This window comes from Pristis pectinata, chromosome 33, assembly GCF_009764475.1.
Source record: "Pristis pectinata isolate sPriPec2 chromosome 33, sPriPec2.1.pri, whole genome shotgun sequence".
In the NCBI taxonomy this organism is placed as follows: domain Eukaryota; kingdom Metazoa; phylum Chordata; class Chondrichthyes; order Rhinopristiformes; family Pristidae; genus Pristis; species Pristis pectinata.
The window spans coordinates 13716044-13741825 of NC_067437.1; the positions used below are offsets into that span (position 1 = coordinate 13716044).

Sequence of the window (25782 nt, forward strand, 5' to 3'; positions counted from 1 at the left end):
ACTCAGCTGGGAAGCTGCAGTGGGCTGGACCCTCGCAGGAACAGAGGAACATGCAGCCCCTGTGCAGAGCCCAGCACCCAGTGCCTGCAGAGGGGAGGGCTGGCAGAGTGGGCGGGTGTGGGAGAGATGAGACCGTCTAATCTTGCAACCTTTGCATAATTAAACCAGCCAGACAGCCTGATGACAAAGAACAACACTCAACTCTTCAGAATCAGAAGGTATGACTTATTTATTAACTAACTGGTGTATCTTAAGTGATTAGTAGCTGTGCTGTGTGTGTGTGTGTTAATGATTTCCTTTGTTCTTTCAGCAGTATCACTGTGTAAAGCTAGTTTTAGATTCTGTAGATTTAGATACTGTATTTAGATTTAGATGATTTAGATACTGTAGATTCAGTAAAACTGAAAGGTCGCTAGAAGACAACAGCTTTGTAATTTTAACCTTCAGTTGCCAGACCTGAGCCAAGTGCTGTTGGGATGCTGAACTTGAGCCTTGGGGGTGTTGAAGCTCTTCTTGTAGGCTCCCTCCCGTCTTCTGATGTGCACAGGGGACAAGGGAGGGGGCTGCTTCCAAGTGGTCCTCATCCCCAAAGCGTAGACAGCAGGACCAACAACGTCAGAGGCCGGTGTGGACCTGATCAATGAGCAGGAGCAGGTGCACCCATGTACGTTGGAGATTGAAACCCCAACCCCAAAGGCCCTGACGCTTGACGGGGTAGATGTTTCAGGGAAACGTTGACGATTCCTTTCCACTGTCGACAGTTCCGCCATCCACAGATGCTGCTTGCTTCGCTGAGTTCCTCCAGCAGATTGTTTGATGCTCTAAGTGTTTTGGTTTGTTTTTACCCACACCCAGCAAATACCTTTAATTGGTCTTCATCCACCTCACTAAGATTTCTTTATTAGTCACACGTACATCGAAACACACAGTGAAATGCATCTTTTGCGTAGAGTGTTCTGGGGGCAGCCCGCAAGTGTCGCCACGCTTCCGGCGCCAACATAGCACGCCCGCAACTTCCTAATCCGTACGTCTTCGGAATGTGGGAGGAAACCGGAGCACCCGGAGGAAACCCACGCAGACACGGGGAGAATGTACAAACTCCTTACAGACAGCGGCGGGAATCGAACCCGGGTCACTGGCGCTGTAAAGCGTTACGTGCAAGCCCCCGTAATAAGTGTGGGAGGGGTATTCCTGTGGAAACTCATAAGTGAGGGGAACTGGCAACGGAAGGGGAAGTTACTGTGGATTGTTGTGGCTATAAGGAAGTAGGTGGCTTTCAGGTACAGAGGCTTTGAAATGCAAATCTCTCTACATCACTGAGACCTGGCCTCACTGATTCTCCTCACTTAGCTGCACTTCTAGATCTAGTCTGAGGTCAGGATTGTGGCTGCCCTTCTCCCAGTGCATCCCTGCACCGTGCTCGTATTCCTGATCATCCTCTCACTGACCTGTCAGAGAACGATCATGGATTCAGAAAGCAGAGAGTGCATAGAGCTCCACATGACCGTCAAGCACCCATTAATACTAAACCCATTTTATCCATCTATCCACGGCCTCCTCTACTGCCACGTTGAGGCCAGACGCAGGTTGGAGGAACAACACCTCATATTCCGCCTTGGGTGTCTCCAACCTGACGGCCTCAACATCGATTTCTCTAACTCCCGGTAACTTCATCCCTTCTTTTTCTTCTCCCCCCCCCCCCCCCCCCCCCCCCCACCCAACTCCTTTGCCTTCCCTTATTCCCATGGCTCCCTTCCCCCCGCCCATCTCCTCTTCTCTCTCTCTCCCCTTCCTTTATTCCATGGTCCACTGCCCTCTCCCTAGCGGATTCCTCCTCCTTCCTATCACCTCTCGGCTTATTACACCTTCTCCACCCCCTCACCCACCCACCTACCTTCCCCCCTCACCTGAACTCACCTGTCCCCTCCCTGCGTGTGCTCCTGCCCCTCCCCCCACCTTCTTATCCCGGCTTCTGCCCTCTTCCTTTCCAGTCCCGATGAAGGGGTCTCAGCCCGAAACGTCGACTGTTTATTTCCCTCCATAGATGCTGCCCGACCCGCTGAGTTCCTCCAGCACTTTTTGTGTGTTGCTCCAGATTCCAGCATCTGTGGAATTTCTTGTGCCTGTCCACTTTCTCTTCAACCCAACCCCGGATTCTATCCTGCATTTACACACCAAGGGAAATGTACAGGGGCCAATCAACCCACCAACCTGCACGTCTCTGAGAGCCTGGTCTGGTGAGCGCACAAGGAAAGAAAATTATAGAGGGTGAGGGAGCGTCAGTGGAGAAAGGATTCACTGAGGAACATCCACCATTTGTCACCTTTAATCAGATGGAAGGTGGTGGTAAAGGTATCCTTGGGAAAGTGATGTGGTTGCAATTGTCTTAAAGACTTTTCCAAATGGGCTTCTCATGAAGTACAATTATCCGAGTTAGAAAGAAACCTGGCCGCTGGTTTTGGTTTGCTTAACTTGCTGCGCCAACTGAATTTGAGTGAAAGTTGTCGATCTTCCAAGCCTGTACAGTAACTTCCTCTTTCGATTCTCGTGGCCTTTGTGATTTTGGTCTTGTGTGGCAAGAGAGAATGTGGAGATCAAAGCGCTTTGCCACCATGGTTCACCCTGGGGGTAGAGCGGTGTCTGCCCAGAGGTCCAGTCAGGTTGTAGAGCAGAAGGAGGTCCAAGTGATGGGCAGAAACCCAAAGTAATATCCACCGTCCTCCACCTGCAGAACCCATGGAAATCAGAGCCAATTAAGTGCTTCCAGCTGAAGTATTGCTTAACTTCATTTAGTTGAGTGTAGATTGGGGAACAGGGACTTTCAGATCTGTATGGCTCAGTCCCTCAGCCAATACACCGACCTCCTCGATCCTTGCTTCTGCATCTGCTTGCCCTGCAGACTGGGTTCACATCCCCTTTAAATTTACATCCATTTTAATTTGCCGATAACAGAACGCCACAGCACACGAACAGGCCCCTCGGCCCACCATGTCTGTGCTGACCATGATGCCAATCTAACTAATCCCGTCTAATTGAGTTTGTGATTTCTATCCACGTCTTCAGATTCATGGCCTTCCTGTAACCTTGCCCAGCCCATCAGCCCCCTATGATCTCTGATCACCTCCAGTTCCAGCCCCGATCGTAATTGCTGTACCATTGGTCACCATGCCTTCAGTTGCCTGGATACTAGTGCTGGGATTCCTTCCCTAAACCTCTCATCCTCTTGCTCTCTTTGCCTCTTGAGATGGAGGGAAGAGGCCCATGTGCAGGCAGCTGGGATTAGTCTAGTTTGGCATCATGGTTGGCAGGGACGTTGTGGGCTGAAATGCCTGTTCCTGTGCTGTACCATTCGATGTTCAAAGCACTTCTTTTCCCAGGCTTGTGCTCATCTGCCCCCGGTACAAACGGTGAGTTATCGAAGCTGAGAGAGAGTCTGTAGGGGAGTCATAGAACCAAAGAGTCATACAGAAACAGGCCCTTCGGCCCACTGAGTCTGTGCCAGCCATTAAGCACATATTTAATCTCATCCTACATAAACCCTTTTTGTCTAATTTCCCCCCTCATTCTCATCAACTCCCCCCAGATTCTGCCACTCACCTCCACCACCAAGGACAATTTACAGTGACCAATTAACCTACCAGCACACACGACATCTTTGGGATGTGAGAGGGGAGTGGAGCACCCGGGGAAAACCCACACAGTCGCAGGGAGAGCGTGCAAACTCCAGGCAGGCAGCACCGGAGGTCAGGATTGAACGTGGGTCTCTGGAGCTGTGAGGCAGCAGCCATACCAACTGCATAACTGTATCCTATGAACCCAGGGTTATGGAGATGGTGCTGAGCCCGGGATCAGGTTACTGAACGGAGAAGCAGGTTTGAGTTTGGATATGCCAATGCCTGCTCATAATATTATGGGACTCGGTCACTTTAGGTCTGATTAGGCTGCTAAAGCCTCGGAACATTTTATGTTAATAGTGCTCTACAGATACAATAAAGTGGGGTCAAAACTTACATAGGACTAGTGATTAAACAAGGGGCTGAAGGCAGTGATTTGTCTGCTTTGTGAAGGATGGAGTGCTGGGTGTGGGGGCGTTTGGGGTGGTGCTTTGAACAGCAGCTGGACTGGGCGTTCGTGAATGCACTGTCTATTTTTGTCAACGTCCTTATTACTTTAGTGTTTCATTTCACACTTTCATAATTAGGAGCAGGACGTGGATGTTCAGACAGCAGCAGTTGCAAAGTTTTTGACAAGGCTCATGTCTGGCTCACCCTCAGTGTCAGTGATAGGATGCTGAGATGTTTGGAGAAAGAACAGCTCCAGGCTCGGTGCTTCCTCGCTCTTTGATTTTAAAACACGGTGAAAGAGAGAATCACAGAGGTTATTCAGCTCGTCCTGCCTGCACACAGCTTCACTCTCTGAGAAAAGCATTCCAATTAGTACCACACTCCACAGCCCTGAAAATTTTCCCTGTTTCAGTATTTGTCCAATTCTCTTGTTAATAAATCTGCTTTCACTGGCCTTTTAGGCAGTGCGTTCTTGATCAAAGCAACTGGCTGCATCCAAAAAAACTGCCTTATCTTGCTTCTGGCATTTCACATCATTACAACACTACGAAGTGATTCATTGTCCTCTTGAACTCAGGAGTGCAAGCTGATTTCACACAGAGGTTATTGTGCAATAATTGCCAATAGGAATAGCGTTACACAACTACAACAGAACCAGCGTTTGGGAATATCGGTCCTGACGTCTGACTTAGACCCTGGGACATAGATAGAGATCATAGCTCATTGGTTACAGGTTCTGGTTCATCAGGAGGTCAAGGACCATTAATGGAAGTCCGAGGGCTCCTGATCCTTTTCCAGATTTTAACCTGGTTAAAATTAGTTTCTTGTGCATTTTATTGTCAGCTGCAACTTATGTACTAAAAAAAAAGTGGAAAATGGCTTGCCCTTTTTTTTGACATTTAAAAATCTCCTTCAGTTGAATCTTTAGATCGAGACCCTCAATATATTCTGGTAGTTCCAGTAAATATTAACAGGTTTTGGCAAGCATTTCTCCCAGGAACAATGATAATAACACAAAAAAAACCACAACACTGGGAAAACTCAGCAGGTTAAGAGCATCTGTGGAGGCAAGATGTGTAGGTTGATGTTTCTGCATCAGGACTGAGAGGGAAGAGGAAAGGTTGTCAGTGATGGTCAGGAACCAGATTGGGGGTGGGGGGTGGGCGAGAGAGAATGGGAAGGATGAACAAAGGGAGAAGAAAACTAGGTGGGTGGGTGAGTGTGTGAGGGAGGAGAACTGGGGGGGTGTGAGTTACCTGAAATTTGAAAATTCAGTGTTCGTACCATTGGGTTGTAATCTGCCCAAGTAGAATACGAGACGTGTACTGATATGTCTACATAACACACTAAATATATAATACTGTGTTAATAAAATACTAAAAATGGCTTTAATGCCTTTGAATATACTGTGGAATCTTGCTGTGTCCCAGATGACTGACTTGCTACACATTAAAATTAATTCACTGTCAGTGAAGCACTGAGATAAGAAGTGAGGGAAACATCTGAGGACGGCAGATGCAGGAATCTAGATGAAAAGCACGATGATGCTGGAGGAACTCAGCAGGTACGAGATAAGAAGCGATGCCTTGCATGAGTGCCAGTTAAAAAACCATTGTTTTCACTGAGAGACGAAGATGTGAAGTTTTGAGTGCAAAGTGAAGGTCAGAAGCAAGACCGACGTCGGCCTGGAGGGAAGAGCTTGTGGAGGGCCAGATATGAAGTTTGGCGTGGGTGATATTGATAACAGGATTAAGGGAAGATTAAGATGCCAGACTAGAAAGTCAAGTCACAGAAGGTTCAAATGAGAGACTACTCATACACTGCGCAGGGCAGTGAGTGAGGTGCAAGCTGTCCAGCTTTAGGCGCACATTATCCTACCGCCCAATCACTAATGTTGTTTGTTTCGAGGGGACAGTTCCAACGTACAGTGAAAGCACCCCTCAGCTTTGTGTTTGCCTCTGACCTGCATTGGCTTCCAGTCTCAGATGTCTCATCCATCTGTTCAAATCTCTCACTGGTCTCTTCCCTCCTCAGCTCCGTAACTTCCTCCAGCCCTATGAAATTGTAGCATTCCTCTAATCCCTGACACTCTGTACATTCCTGAATGGCGGCCCCGAGCTCTGGAATTCCTCCGCTAGGCCTCCACTAACCTTTAAAATACACGTGGTTTGGTCAAATTCTTCCTGATCATTCTCCCTGCAGATCACCCATTTGTAACCCTGTGACCTGGAATTGTCTACTGAGGTATCGTATCTTGGAATGAACTGTCTAAAGGTGGGTGGAGATTCAATAACCATTTCCCAAAGAGCCCAACGTAGAAAAGCTGCTGATGGAGCAGGGAATGGGGTTGATTGGCTGGTTCTCTCAGAGGGTCAGCACGGATAAAATGGATGGAATGGGCACCTGCACTGCTCATTCTATAACTCTAAGTCTTCAGCCCCTGTAAACACAACTTTTCCCACTCCCTTTCCAATAAGGTGGCAGTGATTTCTCTCAGGGCCAGCTCAGTGGCACGGCTAGAACTCGGGTGCAGTCTGTGTGGAGTTTGCACGCTCTCCCTGTGACAGTGGTCCTGTTTCCTACCACATCACAAAGAAGTGCAGGTTGGTTGGTGAATTGGCCTCTAAATTGCGCACGCATGCATATGCGATCAATCACACACACCCACTCATTTGGTCTTGCATACACACATTCATAACATGCACGCACACACACACACACACACACACACACACACACACACTCTCTCTCTCACATGTTCACACACACGCGCTTTCTCACACACACACACACTCACTCACACTCTCTCTCTCACACACACACACACGTGTGCACTGCACAACTGCTGTCACACGAGCTCACTCAGTAAATTGCCCCTCCTGTGTGGATGAGTGGTAGAATCTGTGGGGAGTTGTTGGATGTGGGGAGGCCGAGATGGATGAGGTAGGATTGGTGTAAAAGGATGGTCAGCACTTGCCTCGAGCCGGTTTCCGTGTGTACCTCCCTGTGGCAAAAGGCTGAGAATGAAATGTTCACAGGAGCGAAGCAGGATGAGAGGTGACCTGATAGAGGTGCACAAGATGATGTGGCATAGATCGAGTGGACAGTCAGAGACCTTTTCCCAGGGCGACAATGGCTAACATGAGGGGACATAATTTTAAGGTGATTGGAGGAAGGTATAAGGGGGGATGTCAGAGGTAAGTTTTTTACACAGAGTGGTGGGTGCGTGGAACGCACTGCTGGCAGAGGTTGTGGGGGGCAGATACATTAGGGATGTTTAAGAGACTCGTAGATAGACACGTGAAATGATAGAAAAATGGAGACTATGTGTGAGGGAAGGGGCAGATAGATATTAGAGCAGGATAAGGTGTCAGCACAACAGTGTGGGCCTGTACTGTGGCTGTAATGTTCACAGTCCATGGGAGAAGCCTCTCCATCTGTCCATCTGCTGATTGTTTCCCAATTTATTCCCCAGGTGCTGTAACCTTGGAACTGCCACTCAGTGATTGACACCTGTCAACTCTGCTCGTCAGGGCCCGAGTGAGGGGTAAAACCTGATTGGCCGTAAAGGCATCAGACCCACCCCCCCCCCCCCACCACCGCCAGTGACCTGGGCCCACTCGAGGGGTCCGCCGGCCATGGCGCGGATGCCCACGGCTTTGGGTGGCAGTGCCGTCAGTGCCAAGACCATGTCCTGCAGCCTGGACGCCCCCGCCAACGCCATCAGCGTCTGCCGCGACGGCACCCAAGTGGCGGTCGCCGGGCGCAACATCTTCAAGATCTACGGCATCGAAGAGGAGCAGCTGACAGAGAGGGCCAACCTGCGGGTTGGCCGCAAGCCCTCCCTGAACTTCAGCTGCGCCGACGTGGCCTGGCACCAGATGGACGAGAACCTGCTGGCCACGGCGGCCACCAACGGCGCCGTGGTGACCTGGAACCTGGGCAGGCCCTCCCGTAACAAGCAGGACCAGCTCTTCATGGAGCATAAGCGCACCGTCAACAAGGTCTGCTTCCACCCGGCAGAGCTGTACATCCTGCTGAGCGGCTCCCAGGACGGCTCCATGAAGTGCTTCGACCTGAGGAGGAAGGAATCCATCTGCACCTTTTCAGGTAGGGGCTAAAGCTTTGAGACAAGCCCACCGCCCAAAACCACCCCACCCCCCCCACCCCCCCACCCCTGTCTGGTTGCCTTCCCTCCACACATTCCCATATCCCGAACCAGACTGCACAGTGGCCCAGCTTGTGGAACTGCTCCCTCACAGCTCCAGAGACCCAGGTTCAATTCTGGCCCCGGGCGCTGTCTGTGTGGAGTTTGCACATTCTCCCTGTGACCCTGTGGGTTTCCAATAGATGCTCCGGTTTCCTCCCATGCAAGGTTATAAGATATAGGAGCAGAATTAGGCCATTTGGCCCATTGAGTCTGCTCTGCCATTCAATCATGGCTGATTTCTTGTCCAACCCCATTCCCCCACCTTCTCCCCGTAACCCTTAACCCCCTTCCCAATCAGGAACCTATCAATCTCTGCCTTTAATACACCCAATGACTTGGCCTCCACAGCCGTCTGTGGCGACAAATTCCACAGGTTCACCACCCTCTGGCTGAAAGAAATTCCTCCTCATTCTCAGTTCTGAAGAGACACCCTTTATTCTGAGGCTGTGCTCTCGGATCCCTCTCGTACTCCTCGTACACACCCCAAATATCTTCAGGTTGGTGGGTTAATTGGCCGCTGTAAGTCGCCCCTAGTGTGTAGGTGAGGGCTGGAATCTGGGGGGATTGAGAGATGTGAGGAGAATAAAAAATTGAGATTATTGTAGGATTGGGTGTAAATGGGTGGGTGATGGTCAGTGCGGACTCGATGGGCCAAAGGGGCCTGTTTCTGCACTGTATCTCTGTAATTCTGGCGCTTGCATCCCTGCTTGGGTCTCCAATCCCATATCCTTCCCTTCCCCAAGACCTTATCCACTCCCTCACCATCAAACCCCCTCCCAACCTCACTCACCCCTCCCCATCTCCCACACTCTTGTCTGGCCGGACTCCATCCCACTGCTCAACTGCAGCTGAAAACCTCTCCCAGGCATTTCTTGCCTCGTGACTTCAGTGCTCTTGTGACAGGTCTCCCCCCCTCAATAAAGGAACACATCTAAGGTGCCGTGACCCCTGTAACCCTTCACCCCTTCAATGCCCAGAACTTGTTCTTAAAATTCTTGTTTTCAAATCCCTCCCTTTCTCTAATCTCCCCCAGGTCTACATCTTCCCCTACTCCATTTCTGCAGGTCTGAGGCGGGCAGTCAGTGCCCACTTGTCCTTCTATTAGTGCCCACCTTCAAGTACCCAGGTTCTGAGCCCCAGTTCCCGATTGGGATGTGAGTGGCCGGTTCAGGTGTTGGGAGGGAGCATCTGCTTCCTTTTATCGTTGCTTCCCCTCCCTGTGGGGATGCCCGGTCATCTTGGTCACCTTCCTCGAGCAGACAGTCAGACAACACATGCCTCTGCCTCGACACCATCGCAATGTCATGTGCTTGAAGATTGATCTTATCCGTCAGCATTGTGGGGATACCCGCACTTCAAGGACTGGAGCTCACCACCGCCTTCTCAAGGGCAACTAGGGATGGACAATTAACTGCTGGCTCAGCCTGCAAAGCCCATGTCCCTTAAATAGAAAAATAAATAATAACCAGGGTGAAGGAAATGCAAAGCAGGTCAATAAGTACCTCAAGAGAGCAAGGACCCTGGATCAGAACTGTTGGGGAACGTGTGGGTTGGGCACGTTCTGGATATACATGGAGCATGACTGTTGGCATTGCTGATCTCTGCATTTTGCATGTAATCCGGGCTGACGATATGAGGCTCCATTACCACAAGATCCAGTGTTCACAGAGTTATACAGAACGGAAACCGGCCCTGCAGCCCAACCTGTCCATGCCGACCAAGTTGTCTGCTTCAGCTGGTTCCATTTGCCTGTGTTTGGCTCATATCCCTCTAAACCTTTCCTATCCATGTACCTGTCTAAATGTCATTTAAACTCTGTAATTGTACCCACCTCGACCACTTCCTCTGGCAGCTCATTCCACATCCCCACCACCCTCTCTGTGGAAAAGGTTGCTCCTCTGGTCCCTTTTAAATCTTTCCCCTCTCATCTTAAACCTATGCCCTCTCATTTATGACTGCCCTACTCTGGGGAAAACACTGTGACCGTCCCCCTTTATTTATGCCCCTCATGATTTTATAAATCTCCATAAGATCACCCCTCAACCTCCTGCACTCCGGGCAAAACAGTCCCAACCTATCTAGATTTTCCTTGTAACTGAAGCCCTCTAGTCCTGGTAACCGCCGTTGTGTAGCTTTCTGCACCTTTTCCAGCTTAATCGCATCCTTCCTATAGCTGGGCGACCAGAACTGCTCACAGTGTGGTCTCACCGACGACTTGTACAGTTGCAACATGACGTCCCAACTTTACTCAATGCTCTGACCAATGAAGTGTGCCAAATGCCTTCTTCACCACCCTGTCTACCTGTGTCTCCACTTTCAGGGAACTATGAATCTGTACCCCTAGGTCTCTCTGTTCTACATCACTCTCCAGGACCCTACCATTTACTGTGTAAGGTCTGCCCTGGGTTAACTTCCCAAAGTGCAGCACCTCGCAGCTGTCCGAGTCAGTCCATCTGCCATTGTTCGTCCCACGTTGAGCCAGTTGATCTAGATCTTGTTGTAAACTTAGATGATCTCTTTCACTGTCCATTTTGATGTTATCTGCAGATAAGACATCACCTCCTCGGGTGGGTGTCAGGAAAGTTTTCCTCAGGGAATGCACATCCCTCAGCAAGCTCTGAACAGCAGAGAATTTGGTCCTTATTGCATTACTTTTGGGATCTTGCTGAGAGATCAGGAGCTGTGTTTCTTACATACTGCGGAGGAGGACTCTCTGCCTCTGGCCACGTGCTAACCCAGTTACACAGAGGGTAAAGCTCCCCACCTAATGCCGCCTACCCCCTGTGCCCTTACTGTGATGCTCTTACACCTGCAGGTCAATCAGAGAGCGTGCGTGACGTCCACTTCAGCGCCCGAGACTTCTTCACCTTCGCCGCCACCTTCGAGAATGGCAATGTGCAACTGTGGGACATGCGGAGACCGGACCGGTGCGAGAGGATGTTTACGGCTCACAATGGGCCGGTCTTCTCCTGTGACTGGCACCCGGATGACAGGTGGGAGTGTGTGCGTACTGGTGCGTGCTGAGGCTGCACCCGGGCAGATACACACGCCTTCACATGGAAGTGTGTGCACACACACATGGACACACAAGTATGTACACACCCATAAGTGTGCTCATCAATACATTAGGAAGCATATCAATAGTGCACCCATGGGTCAGATGCATCATGAAAACAGGCCCTTCAGCTCACTAAGCTTGTGTTGACCATCAAACACCCATTTACACAAATCCCCACTCACCCACACACCAGGGGCAATTCATAGCGGCCAATTAACCTACCAACCCGCACGTCTTTGGGATGTGGGAGGAAACCGGAGCACCTGGAGGAAGCCCACACAGACACGGGGAGAACGTGAAAACTCCACACACAGACAGCGCCCGAGGTCAGGATTGAACCCGGGTCTCTGGCGCTGTGAGATAGCGGCTCTACCACCTGCGCCACTGTACTGCCCTGAGTCGGCACCTACAGGAGGACACAAGTATGTTAAAAGCACTGTTACCTGGCATGTGTCAGGTAATCAGATGTGCAGGGTAACCTGGTCGGCTTGGGAACTGCCCTAACGTGGACCCGAGTGCTCCCCCCAAGGTGTTGGTTACTGGAGCCTGCTGATTAGGGAGGTGCCAGGTAACTGACCTTTTATTGTAGATGTGTACGTCCATAAGGTGCGAGTGTACACACGTTCAGGGATAAACGAGTGCTCACACTGATACACCAGTATGGACACATGCAGAGGTTAAGAAGGGACGTGATTGAGGTATATAAGATTATGAAGGCTGTAGGTAGGGCAGACTGCAGGAAACTTTTCCCCACTCAGAGGTCAATAAAACTGTCAGAAAAAGATGAAGGATAAGGGGTAGGAGACCTCTCTCACCCAGAGAGTGGTGGATACCTGGAGTACACTGCCTGAGAGAGTGCTGGAAGCAGAGTCACCAACAACATGTAGGAAGCATCTAGACGAGCACTTGAATTACCCAGGTATAGAAGGCTATGGTCCAAGTGCTGGAAGGTGGGATTAATATGGGTATCCACTGGTCAGAAGGGACCTGGTGGGCCGAATGGCCTGCTTCCATGCTGTATGATTCTATGAGCTTACAGAGATACATCTTAATGGAAACTAGTTTATTATTGTCACATATACCCAGATACAGTGAAAAACTTTGTTTTGCATGCCATCCATACAGATCATTTCATCACATCAGTACAAGGGAAAAGGTAATACAAGGAAAAGCAATAACAGAATGCAGAATATAGTGTTACAGTTACAGAGAAAGTGCAGTGCAGGCAGACAATAAGGTGCAAGGGCCACGACGAGGTAGATTGTGAGGTCAGTGGTCCATCTTATCGTACTAGGGGGCCGTTCAATAGTCTTATAACAGTGGGGTAGAAGCTGTCCTTGAGCCTGGTGGTACATGCTGTCAGGCTTTTGTATCTTCTGCCTGATGGGAGGGGGATTACTCCGTCCCCTTGCATCATTCACTGAGTAAAAGTGCGAGGGAGATGGTGGGAAATTGCCCGTGTTGGTGGGGAATTGCCCGGGTTAGTGAGGACGCTCCATTCAATGAGTGTGTGGACGAGAGTCTCTGGTTGGTGCTTGTTGCGTGCGACTGATGTCTCGGTGTTTCTCCTGCAGAGGCTGTCTGGTGACGGGCGGCCGGGACAAGATGGTCAAAGTGTGGGACCTGACAGGCTACAAAGCCCGGGAGAGCCACTGTGTGCAGACCATTGCCTCTGTGGCTCACGTGCTGTGGCGGCCGGACCGCAAGTACCACATCGCCACCTGCTCCATGATGGTGGACCACAACATCTACGTGTGGGACGTACGCCGACCGTACGTCCCCTTCGCCATGTTCGAGGAGCACAAGGACGTGACCACAGGCATCGCCTGGCGCCACGCCCATGACCCGCACTTCCTTCTCTCCGGGTCCAAGGACAGCACGCTCTACCAACACTTCTTCAAGGATGCCCAGCGTCCAGCCAGCCGGGCCATCCCAGAAGGGCTGTCGGTCGGCCTGTTTGGTGACGTGGCATTCGCCGTCAAGGAGAGCCTGTGCTCAGCCGAGGGCTCCCGCAAGTCCTACGGCCCCGACCGCCGCTACCCCTTCTTCTTCATCCGGCGCCAGGACCCCGCCGAGCAGTTCACCAACGTGTCGAGCGCCCTCAGCGTCTTTGAGTCGCAGCCCGGGGCAGCCTCCATGGACTGGTTCGCCCAGACGGCCCGCCGCTATGGCCTGAGCGGCGGCCCCCTCCCCGAGCTGTGCGACCGCAACGCCGCCGTGGCCCGGCAGCTGAAGCGTTACCAGGTGGCCCAGATCTGGACCATGCTGAAGATCATCTACGCTGGGGCGTGCGCAGCGGGGACCGTGGGCAGTGTGGGGCAGGGCTCGGGCAAGGCAGGGCACCCCCTCAGCAGGTACCGTACCCCGGTGGGGAGCTTGCTCCGACGCACGGTCAGGCGCACACTACGCCTTTCAAAACACGCACACGCATGCATTCATGTGCATTTGCGTGCATACGCACTCATTCACGTGTGTGCATTCATTCATCTTACACACTCATTCACACAGTTTGCACACACACGTTCACTCACATGCATGTATTCTCTCGTGCACACACACTCACACACGTGCACGTGTGCATACTTGTAAACACGTGTTCATTCACAGGCACGTTCACACGCAAGCATTCATTCACACACAGGAGAGACCGAATAGGCTGGGCTTGTTTTCCTTGGAGCAGAGGAGGCTGAGGGGGATCTGACCGAGGTGTACAAAATTATGAGAGGCATAGATAGGAGACCTTCACCCATGTCAGAGGTATCTAAGATCAGAGGGCATGGGTTTAAGGTGAGGAGCAAGGCGTTTTGAGGGGATTTGAGGAATTTTTTGCAACCAGAGAGTGGTTAAAATCTGGAACGCACTGCCTGAGAGGGTTGTGGTCTACTCAACATTCAAGGAGCATTTGGATTTGCAGGTGAGTCACCAGGGCATAGTAGGTCACAGGCCAAGTGCTGGTACATGGGGTTAGCATAGATAAATGCTTGATGGTTGGCATAGACATGGTGGGCTGAAGGGCCTGTTTTCTGTGCTGTATGGTCTATGACACAAACACACTCCCTTGCGCGCACACACAAACTGTTCATACACAAGTTCATTCTCACGTATACACACACACACACACACACACACACGCGCGCGCGCGCACTCTCTCTCTCATGCACACCATCACACCAAGACAAATGCACATGAACTCAAATTACGTGCAATAGCATCACATTAAGCTCAGTATATAGAATGGCTTGCATTTAGAGAGCACTTTAACATACCAAAGCACCCCAGGGCCCTTCACTGCAACTAGAACAAGCAAGCTTTGTCATTGACCCACTGAAGATGATATTAAGGCTGATGTTTGGTGAGAGAGATGTTAAGGTCAGTGGTGGAGAGAGAATTCCAGAGTTTAGGATCTCGCAGCTGAAGGCATGGGCCACCAGTCAGGAATGTTCATGGGAACAGAACTGGCAGTCTGTAGCGATCTTGAAGGGTCTGGGTGCTGGAGGTAAGGATAGGTTCGAGGTGGGCGTGGAGGGATTTAGAAAGGAGAATGTTAATATTGAGGTGTTGGGCCAGAAGTGACATAGATCAATGAGCCATATTGGTTGACAGCTATTTGGATGAGAAGCTGTATGTAGCTGGAGATGGGCCATCCAGAGGACTTTGCAGTTGTCAAGTGTAGCGGTTCAGCATCTACATCTAACAGCCGGGAATGATACACACAATAAGCACAGCGTACTGTCGTCGTGTATCACACAACACACATGAATTGATCTTGATTCTGTGACCAGTGTTGGTTCCCTGAGTCAGAAGACTATGGGTCCTTGTTCCTACTCCAGACATTACGGCACTAACTCTAAGGTGAAGCTCTGGTGTGCTATAGAAGGTGCGCTGCTGATGAAATATTAAACTGAAGCCCCCTCTGCAGTACCTTCCCAACTCCTTGCTGTACTTGAATGCTAACATTTTGCATTTCATGTATTTTGACTCCCCAGTCCCTTGGTACCTTAAGATTTTGTAGACGCACTCTGTTTAAATAAGTTGCTTCTTTTTTCCAGAATGGATTACCTGCATCTGCCAACTCCCCTCCCACTCACTTAACCTGTGTAGCTCGATCTGCAGGGTCTCTGAGTTCTCACGATTTGCTAACCCACCTATCTTTGTATCATCAGTGAATTTGGCTACAGGACATTCTGTTCGTTCATCTCAGTCACTAATAAGGACTATAAATAGTCGAGGTGCCAGCATTGATCCCTGTGATGTCCACTAGTTACTGACCATCAACCTGCCAATGATCCATTTATCCCAACTCTCTGATCCAGGGTTTTGACTCAAAGTGTTGACAATTCCTTTCTCTCCCGTGGATGCTGCTCAACCCGCTGAGTTCTTCTGGCAGATTGTTTGTTGCTTCAGATTTCAGAATCTGCAGTCTCTTGTTGATCCCAACTCTCTGTTTTCTGTAGGTCAGCCAACTCCCCATCCGTGGAATGTATTACCCCAACTCAGTGCCCTCTTGTGCAGTAACCTTTCATGTGGTACCTCATTGAATGCCTCTGAAACTCCAGATACACTATATCTACCAGTACCCCCTCATCCACCCTCATAGTCACATCCCCAACGAACTGCATATTTTTCAACAAGGGGTTCATTACACGAAGGGTTCACTGTGATGAGGAGCTTTGGATGGGATTTGGGCACAGGCTCCAGGATCTCACCCATACCCCACCTCTATTTCAGCAGCGCCTGTTGTGTTGTGCATTATCTTGTTGGTAAAAGATCCCCCCCCCCCCCCACTCACCCTCCCTGATCCTATATCTGCAGCTTTACTTTGAAAGACGGCACCGCGGCGTTAGGAAGTGAAGCCAAACTTGACAGAGGCCGACTGGAAAACCGTCAGGACAGCCTGCCCCTGGATTCGACCATTACTTTGCTGCAAACCAATGAAGGTACCAAGAAACCACTGGCTTTGTTCCTCCCACTTTACCTCTGTGACTCTCACTCCCAAAACCACTTGGAAAACATCTGTTACAATTGTATAGGGTGTTGTTAGATATCTTTATTAGTCACATGTACATCGAAACACACAGTGAAATGCATCTTTTGCGTAGAGTGTTCTGGGGTCAGCCCGTAAGTGTCGCCACGCTTCTGGCGCCAACATAGCATGCCCACAATTTCCTAATGCGTACATCTTTGGAATGTGGGAGGAAACCGGAGCACCCGGAGGAAACCCACACAGACACGGGGAGAACGTACAAACTCCTTACGGACAGCAGCCAGAATTGAACCCAGGTCGCTGGCGCTGTACTAGCGTTACGCTAACCGCTACACTACCGTGTTGAGGCCAGACCTGGTCTGTCGGTCCCCTTACCCAAGAATGGATACTGTAGCATTGAAGGTAGTGCAAAAGAGAATCCCAATTCCATGGAATGAGGTGGTTATCCTGTAAAGAGAGAGTAACAGGTTGGATCTGTATTCCTCGGAGTTTAGAAGAATGAGGTGTGACCTTGGATTTTAAGTTGGTTGAGATGTTTTCACCAGTGGGACTTTCAGATGAGGGGACATTACATGATAAGGGACTGGTCATTTAAAACTGGGGTGTGTAGAAATTTCTTGCACAGGGTGGTGAATCTGTGAAATTCTGAGTGTTGTGGAGGTGGATCAATCAAAGTATTTAGGCTTTTGAAAGATCGGGGCATGAGGGCTATGGGGAACCTGGCACAGAGGAGGTGATGAGGCCTGGGGCAGATCAGCCGTGATCACATTGAATAGTGGGGCAGCCTTGAGGGGCCGGGTGGCCTCGTCCTGCTCCTGCTTTTCCTGTGATTTTTAAACAAATGCATGGCGTTGTTATGGTATTTCATGGTTGCTACATAGCTCCTTTTATCCTTTAACCAGACCTGTGCTTTGGGTGACATCTCGTTCGTCATTGGAAGGGCACTGGTTTTAGGCAGCCGGACATTGTAGGCCGCATTAGTTGGCTTCTTTGCTCTTGCTCACTCTGACGTACCTCGTTATCGGTCACCGTCACTTTGTTCGAACTAAGTAAAAACATTCCAATTTATAACTAATTTGGGGTAGGTGAGAGGGAGGAGTTTTAAAGGAGATCTGAGGGGAAGGTTTTCCAGACAGAGATTGGTACCAGAGGAGGTGTCGGAATCAGATACAATTACTATGTTTAAGACAGGCACTTAAAAGGCAAGGCATAGAAGGATAGGGTCCTAATGTGGGCCAATGAGATTAGTGTAGATCGGCAAGAGGGTCAGCACGAACGTGGTGGGCCGAAGGGCCTGTTTCTGTGTGTACAACTCTTTATGGTGGATTCCTGCCAGATGCCACAGGGAGATGTTTAAGGATCACCCTTGTGTTTGAAGTGATTGCCATTTACATAGGACCAGAGAGTTGACCCTTCAGTCCTTCAACTGTGTTCCCCCAGTCAGTTGAATTAAGAGTGGTCTCCAGCTTAACCCCACCTTGTCCCCATCCCTTGATACTCCAACTACTGAAGGTCAATCCATTGATTTAGCATCTGTAGCCTTTTGGGAGGGGTAAGTACATATATCCAGCTGCCAGACATCGCTCCATAATTTCCCCATGAGTTCTGATTCTGGTTCCTGTGTAGTTTCTCTCTCCAACTACTCAATCAAAGATTTTAAGGCCTGATGGTCATGGGTTATTGCTTAGTTCAAGTAACAGAGCTGTGCGTTTCTCATCCCTTCAGATAACGAGGAGACCGAGGGCAGCGACGCCCCAGCAGATTACCTGTTTGGTGACGGTGAGGGTGACGAGGACGATTTATTCATTGTCGATCATGAGAATGCTCCAGGTGAGGGACCGAGGGACCAGGGAGGGACCACTGAGTTCCAGCTGTTCCCAGAAGCCTAGACTGATCAGGAAGGATGTACAGGCTGTGGCTCTTTGAGTCAGGACCTTCCTGATTCTCAAAGGCTAAGAGGGAGGGGTGGGGTGGGGTGGCAGGAGACATTAAACTAAACTAAGGCCACAGATATTCCATGGGGAATTGGGGGAAACTTCTTTACTGTTAAAACTGTGGAACTCACTAACACCTGGAGTGTTGAGGTGATTGCGAAAGTACATGAGGGAGATTGGTGGTTATGTTGACAGGTTGAGGTAAAGAGAGTTGAAGACCCTGCTTCTGTGCTCCATGTTCTGTACTACACTCCTGGGATCAATCCTTAGTTTGCCGGTAGGAGGACAGAAAGGCATTCCTGTCAGCTTTTGGGATAGAAAGTAGGGAGAGTCAGGCTGGGTCCCAGTTTCCTGCCCAAACCATCAAGTTGAGGAGAGAGGTTGGTCACACTGTGATTGTTCTTCACCCTTGATTGCAAAGAAGTTGTGAGATACGGAATGTTCTCCCTTCTTTCTCAATCCACACTTAAATGTGGGCCCATTGTGCCCGTATCCCACCACCACCTTTTCAAAGACACTGTTCTTCACTGGTGCGTGGGGAGGTTAACTAACTATGGGGAAGTTTACAGTGAAGCCTGCCTCTGTCCTGGGGTTACTGAACAGTGTTCAGGAGCATACAGTGTGGTTGCTTGACCACTGTGGAGTCCAGAGGTGCTGACATCACAGAGCCCACCACTGTGTCCGTCCTTATCTTGTTTGGTTCACTTGGGCCTTATTATTGCCCTTGAGGAGGTAGTGGTGATCCATTGACTTAAACTGCTGCAGTCCTTCTGGTGAAGGTGCTCCCACAGTGCTGTTAAGGAGGGAGGGAGTTTCAGGATGTCAGCCTAGTGATGATGAAGGAACATTGTTAGATTTTCAGGAAGGTGCAGCATTGGAGGGGCCTGTGGGTGGTTGTGTCCCTGAAGACCATGTCCTCCTTGGTGTTAGAGGTCGCAGGGGTTTGGGAGATGCTGTTGGATTAGTCTGGTTGAGTAATTGCAATGCATTTTGCAGATGGCACACACTGCAGCCACTCTGCTCAGGTAACAGGAGGGATTAATGTTTAGGGAGGTGGATGGGTTGCTAATCAGGTGGGCTGCTTTGTCCTGGATGGAGCTTTGAACATTTTCATCCAGGCAAGTGGAGAGTATCCTATCACACACCTGCTTGTGTCTCTTAGATGGGGAGAGGCCTTTGGTTGTCAGGAGGTGAGTCACTCACCGCAGGATACCCAGCCTCTGACCTGTGCTGTGGCCGTGGTATGTATCTGGCTGGTCCAGCCGAGTGTCTGGTCAATGGTGACCACTGGGATGTTGGTTATGTCAGATCTGGTGATGGTAATGACACCAAATGTGAAGACCTGAGTTGGAACAGTGTCTCAGTCTAATGTAAAACTGCTAAGGAAGTGGGTTTAGCAGTGCAGGATGCTGCCTGGAGAATGTTATGGTGGTGACGTCGAGTTTATTGGCATGTGCACAAGTACAGTGAGGTACAGGTACAGCGAAAAATTTGCTTGCAGCAGCACCACAGGCACACACACAGAACATAAATTATAGACAAGTTGTACAAGACAGTGAAGAGAGAGAGAATACAAAAGACTGTGCTAAAACAAGACCCTTGTGCAAAAGAAAGACATAATCAGAGACAAATCGATGGCAGTGCACGAGGTGGTCCGTAGTGTTCTGTTGCTGAGGTAGGGTCAGGGTTGTGCAGGTCGGTTCAAGAACCTGATGGTTGTAGGAAAGTAGCTGTTCTGAACCTAGTGGTGTGGGCCTTCAGGCTTCTGTACCTCTGGCCTGATGGTAGCAGCGGGAAGAGGGCACGACCCAGATGGTGGGATCCTTGATGACAGACGCTGCCGCCTTGAGGCAGTACCTCCTGTGGATGCTGTCAGTGATGGGGAGGGCTGTGCCCATGATGGACCGGGCTGCGTCCACTGCTCTCGGCAGTCTCGTACATTCCTGTGCGTTGGAATTGCCGTACCGGGCCGTAATGCAACCAGTCAGGATACTTTCTTTGCTTTCCTCAGTAGAAGAGCACGAGTTCATTCTCCCACAGGAGGGCTTCCCTCTGCGTCACGAAATCCTGGATCACCCGACCACCCTGGACCACTTCCAGGACAAGACCGACTCCCCCCACATCAGCGGCAACGAGGCGGATTCGGTCTCCCTGACGCCGACCGAGGGCATTTCTCTTGTCTCAGTCTCGCAGCCTCCCTTCGAGCACGGCTTTTCCACCGACTACTTCAACCCCATAGTCAGGGACATGATGTGCTTCTACGCCGAGCAGGGAGACGTGCAGATGGCAATATCCGTACTGATCGTGCTTGGAGACAGGATCAGAAAAGAAATCGATGAGCAGACACAGGTGCGGCCAAACAAGATCAGGATGAGTTTCCCCAGGTTTCTGGTGAATGTGTTGACCGGTTGCAGAGGTAACTTGCCATTAGCACCGTGGTCCATTCTGTCCATAGCCGCTCTCCACCAGAGCAACTCACTAGCCCCATTGCCTGGTCCTTTCTCTGTAGCCTTGTGAGATCTTCTTCACTTTATATGTATTCAATTCCCTCTTGAAGACTGCAGTGGAACCTGCCTCCACCATATCTGCAGGCAGTGTGTTCCACAGGCTACAATCCCCTATTCCCAGGAACCATTCCCGTAAACCTTTACTGGACCCTCTCTAATGCCTTCACATCCATCCTGTAATGTGACAACCCAGAACTGAACACAGTACTTCTGTTGAGGCCAGACCAGTTTTATAATGTTCAGCATAAAGTCCCTGCTTTTATACTCCATGTTTCAAACGATAAAGCCCAGAACTGTGTATGCCAAGGGCAGGCTGAACACACTGCCCTGTACCTAAGCTTACCTGAAATGGGGTCTGATGTACAGGGAAGATATTCACCACAATATCCAGCAGGGAATGGGCCCCTTTAGCCCAACCACACCCTAGTTATGTTTACTCTGCAGCTGAGCAAATTACAAAGCCCTTACCCCTCTTCCTTCATCTACCATCCAATCTAATTGATGTAACTTCTGCAAGAAGCAAGTTCCTCAGTCTTACAACATAGTTCTTCAGTTAGAAGAAGGCAACAGTTCTTTGAAACAGCAATCCTATTTCTCCCTGCACTGCTCTGTCATCAGATCCAGGCAACATTTCCCTTCCCAAGTATTTATTCAATTCCAAAGTAGTTTTGAATCTTTTTCCATCTGTTATCAGATGCTCACAACCTACTTTGTAAAAGCAAAGTCTCATTTCTGTTTTCTTTTTAGGTTTTTAACAATCTTGAACAGACACTGAAACAGTTTCTCTGTTGAAACCCTTCACAACTCCACACCCTTCCGTTAGATCTCTTCATAACCTTCTCTGCTCACAATCTTTTTCCAAATAGCTAAAAGCCCTCACTCCTGGTACCATTCCAGTCTCTGAAGCCTTGAGATCAGCACAAAACAGTCAGCACAGTCATAGCTTTCTTGCTTTGTCTTTATGCCTCTGTTAATCAGGACAAGATTCCCACGTGCTTTTTTTCATTAAACAGCTCTATCAACTGTGACCTTTAGAGATTCCCAAGTCACCTCCAGGTCCCTGCACTCCTATGCTCAGGTTAAAATGTTACCCCCCCCCCCCCCCAGTTTACATTGCCTCCATTTGTTTAAAAGGTGCTATCTAAATGCAGGCTGCATTAGTGTTGATCGGTAATTTACCCAGACACTAGGGCTGTGGGGAGAACTACATTTAGCTTCCTGATAGCAGCTGGTTTGGATAAGCACAAGGTGCAAAACATATCCCCTGTTGCTGTGTTGTAGCAGCCTCAGAATCACCCTGTGTTCAATGAAATGGTTAGGAGGTAACAGAATGGCTGGAGGGGCAGGTGGTCTCCTCCTGTTTCCATGTTCTAGTGGTGTCAACTCCAGTGACGAGTGTCAGGTGAGAATGAAGCCATTAGAACCATAGAACAATACAGCACAATACAGGCCCTTCAGCCCACCATGTTCTGCCGACCTTTAAACCTCACCTAAGACTATCTAACCCCTTCCTCCCACATATCCCCCTATTTTAAATTCCTCCACGTGCTTATCTAACAATCTCTTGAACTTGACCAATGTACCTGCCTCCACCACTACCCCAGGCAGCGCATTCCATGCCCCAACCACTCTCTGGGTGTAAAACCTCCCACTGATATCTCCCATGAACTTCTCACCCATTACTTTAAAGCCATGCCCTCCTGTATTGAGCATTGGTGCCCTGGGAAAGAGGCGCTGGCTGTCCACTCTATCTATTCCTCTTAATATTTCGTACACCTCTATCATGTCTCCTCTCATCCTCCTGCTCTCGAAAGAGTAAAGCCCTAGCTCCCTTAGTCTCTCCTCATAATCCATACTCTGCTGTCTCCTGTCTTTAAACCCAACAGGAGCATTGGTACACGTCCTACATCGACCTCCTACAGCGATTCCGACTTTGGAACGTGGCCAACGAGGTGATCAAACTGAGCACGTGCCGATCCATCAACTGCCTGAACCAGGCCTCTACCACCCTGCACGTCAACTGCAACAACTGCAAGCGGCCAATGAATACCCACGGCTGGATGTGCGAGAGGCAAGTGGACCAGCTGGGTGGATCTCCTCGGGTGCCGATGTCCCTCTGTGGTGGCGAGGACTCGACCTGGAGTCAGTTTATCTGCCAACGCAGTGTTATCCAAACACCTGTGACTGGGTGCTCTGGAGATGTTACTTCATGGATTCGTTCCTCTGATGGGGAGAAATCCCATTCCTTACTGTCATTCAAACAAAGCTGAGTCAAAGAATCAGGCCATTCAGCCCATCATATCTGTGCTAGCTTTTTGCAGGATCTCTCCAATTAGTCCCATAGCCCTCTATAGTTCTCCTTTTGAGTATCGATTGTGTTCCCACCACCATTCTGATGCGGTAAAATACTGATAATCCACTATCCGACTATTCAGAAATCCCAAATGGTTCATCAACTGGCCTCAGTTTCCACGTTCCCTCTCACTCACGGGGTCCCGGTTCCCTCAAAACTCACCTGGTTCTGTTTCTCAGGCTCCCTTTAAACTTACAGGGTTTGCTGGAAAAAAATATTATTCTACTGTATAACATCCAAAAAAATGTGTTAGAGCATTAATTTTTTGTTTTAAATAGCATCCAGTGGTCTGGAAAATCCATTAGTCCAGCACCACTGCTCTGTAGGGTGCCGGATTATTGGAGTTTTACTGCATGCTTCAATATTTCATCTTCCGTCTGGTTTATTCACCATTTGACTTGAGTCTGCCAGTTGGGATAGTTCCTCCTCATTTACGGTTGTTTTGCTTGCGGGCTGGACCTTCACCCCTGAAGTTAAAGACGTTTATGATTTGTACTGCCAGGTGTCGACGGGGAGCGAGCAAGTGTGCTGTGTGCCACCACGCGGTGAAGGGCTTGTTCGTCTGGTGTCAGGGATGCACTCATGGAGGACACCTCCAGCACGTCATGGACTGGTTCCAATTCCACACCCACTGCCCGACAGGATGCGGACACCTCTGTGAATACACTTAACCTGGTCTCCAGCTACCTCGGGGGATGTCAGTGGCCCTGTGACAGAGGTACCCGATGGGCCAGAAATCGCAGGCACGACCCAATGTATTGCGGAGGTGCAGAGCGGCAGAAATTCAGTTACACAGACCACTTCCCCGTTATCCCCAGCATGATTCCTTCTGGAACGGGAACACGGTGCACTATTTATAAGGAGCGAGACTGAACTGTTGAAGTGGGGATGTGTTTATTGCAACACAGTGGATCTGCAGAATGTAGATAGACTTCAGACAGTGCTCTCCAAGTCTATAATGTGACACATTATGGGCACTGAAGAGCTATGGGTTTTAATCGTCATTGGGTGGGATGAATTAACTCCACCCACTCACACTCCGTCACTGCCCCACAACCAATGGATCGGCTTCAGTGGCGGATGGGGGTTCAAGCTGACAATCTCATTTTGAGCAAGACCATTCCATTCCTCTAATGAGTATTTTTGACTGGATCTCTGACACAATCCTGAAGGATTGCACTTCCTCAGCCAGGGGAGGCAGACACACCCTTGCCTACCAGGACTCCAGATGAAGAAAGAAACTAGAATGTTTCATGGACAATTTTTACTAGGGGCAGGATCACGATGATTGAGCTGCGGGGCTGGGTGGGGGAGATTGATACAGCAAAATCCTCACTGTCTGGTGATGTTAACCATCAGTTTATGGACAATTTGAGAGGGAGGATGTTGACACTGGTGGATAGAACATAGAACACTACAGCACAGTACAGGCGCTTTGGCCCACAATGTTGTGCTGATATTTTATCCTGCTCTAAGATCTATCTAACCCTTCCCTCCCACATAGCCCCCTATTTTTCTATCATTCATGTGTCTATCTAAGATTCTCTTAAATGTCCCTAATGTATCTGTCCCCACAACCTCTGCCGGCAGTGCGTTCCATGCACCCACCACTCTCTGTGTAAAAAAAAACTTACCCTGACATCCCCCTTCTACCTTCCTCCAATCACCTTAAAATTATGTCCCCTTGTGTTAAGCCATTGTCGCACTGGGAAAAAGTCTCTGACTGTCCACTCGATCTGTGCATCTCATCATCTTGTACACCTCTATCAAGTCACCTCTCATCATCCTCCTCTCCAAAGAGAAAAGCCCGAGCTCGCTCAGCGTGGCTCTGGAGAAGTAGATTTGTAGATTGGATCCCGTTTGCTAATCTCCATTGATTGACTGATGTAACAGTTCAGCCTGAGGTGAGTGGCAGTATCAGGAGTTTCACTGGTTGTTCATGAAGCGCTGGAGATCCAGCACTCTGGTCTCTGGAATTAAATTTGTAAACCCCAGCTTGCCACCTAAAGTTAAACGACAATAAAGTAAATACCTCCTGCAGCCAACAAATCTCCAACAGTGAGAAGAGGCAGCTGTCTGCCTGTAGCCAGTGGTCAGAGCTGTGCAGAATGGTAAAGTCAGGCCGACAGAAGTTTGTCTTGCTGAGAACAAGTTGGTGGATCACCGCCAACGGTCAGTATTAGGAGATGAACATGCGGCAATTGTTCTCAGTTTCTGAATGCCAAAGAAGCAGGAGAACTTGGGTTCCAACTAAAGCAGCTCATGTGGTTTGGGGCTGCGGAGAAACCAAGGTCCCTGCACCTTTCCTTTAAATGGAACGGAGAGACTACCTGAGTTTACGCGGAGTATAATGTACAGAAGTAGTCCAGTGGGCTGACCTGGTCCACATAGTGTCTGCTCATCTCAAGGCTATGCATCAACCATCAGGATGTATTTTTAATACACTTAAAGTTAAGCATTCGTAAAACACACTGCTTGCTGTTAAACACAGCAGTGACTTTGAGCTGAGAAGCCATGCGGGGAGTCCACTCCCTCCCATGGCAGAATAGCTAAGGATCACAGCTCTGCGGTTGAAAAGACAACAATGGTAAAACCACAGGTTTCTGGCATCAGTCATGACCAGAGTCCGTGTACACTTGTCCGTGTACAAATCAACACGCGGATCCATCATG

The 25782-nt window shown here is 49.6% G+C and overlaps 1 protein-coding gene across 5 annotated transcripts; it reads left to right on the forward strand.

Moving 5' to 3' along the window:
* Positions 1-25154, forward strand: LOC127585561 (GATOR complex protein WDR24-like). Of its 5 annotated transcripts, XM_052043123.1 has the most exons (9): positions 1-218; positions 7540-8174; positions 11090-11267; positions 12907-13686; positions 16145-16269; positions 18042-18146; positions 20262-20599; positions 22644-22828; positions 23613-25154. In XM_052043123.1, exons 2-9 carry the CDS (start codon positions 7703-7705, stop codon positions 23779-23781), a joined length of 2352 nt encoding a protein of 783 aa, XP_051899083.1. In that variant the 5' UTR covers positions 1-218; positions 7540-7702; the 3' UTR covers positions 23782-25154. The 5 variants fall into 5 exon arrangements, with proteins under 5 accessions (XP_051899083.1, XP_051899081.1, XP_051899082.1 ...); XM_052043121.1 differs by lacking the exon at positions 1-218 and having other exon boundaries at positions 7701-8174; positions 20262-20666; positions 23613-25129; XM_052043122.1 differs by lacking the exon at positions 1-218 and having other exon boundaries at positions 7701-8174; positions 20265-20666; positions 23613-25129.
* Positions 25155-25782: the final 628 nt, after the last annotated feature.

Excerpts from the sequence above, each read along its gene's own strand:
- LOC127585561 (XM_052043121.1), top strand. The coding sequence starts at position 7,703 with ATGGCGCGGATGCCCACGGCTTTGGGTGGCAGTGCCGTCAGTGCCAAG. Across the intron at positions 8,175-11,089 it reads ATCCATCTGCACCTTTTCAG|GTCAATCAGAGAGCGTGCGT; the intron begins GTAGGGGCTAAA and ends TTACACCTGCAG. Across the intron at positions 11,268-12,906 it reads GACTGGCACCCGGATGACAG|AGGCTGTCTGGTGACGGGCG; the intron begins GTGGGAGTGTGT and ends TTTCTCCTGCAG.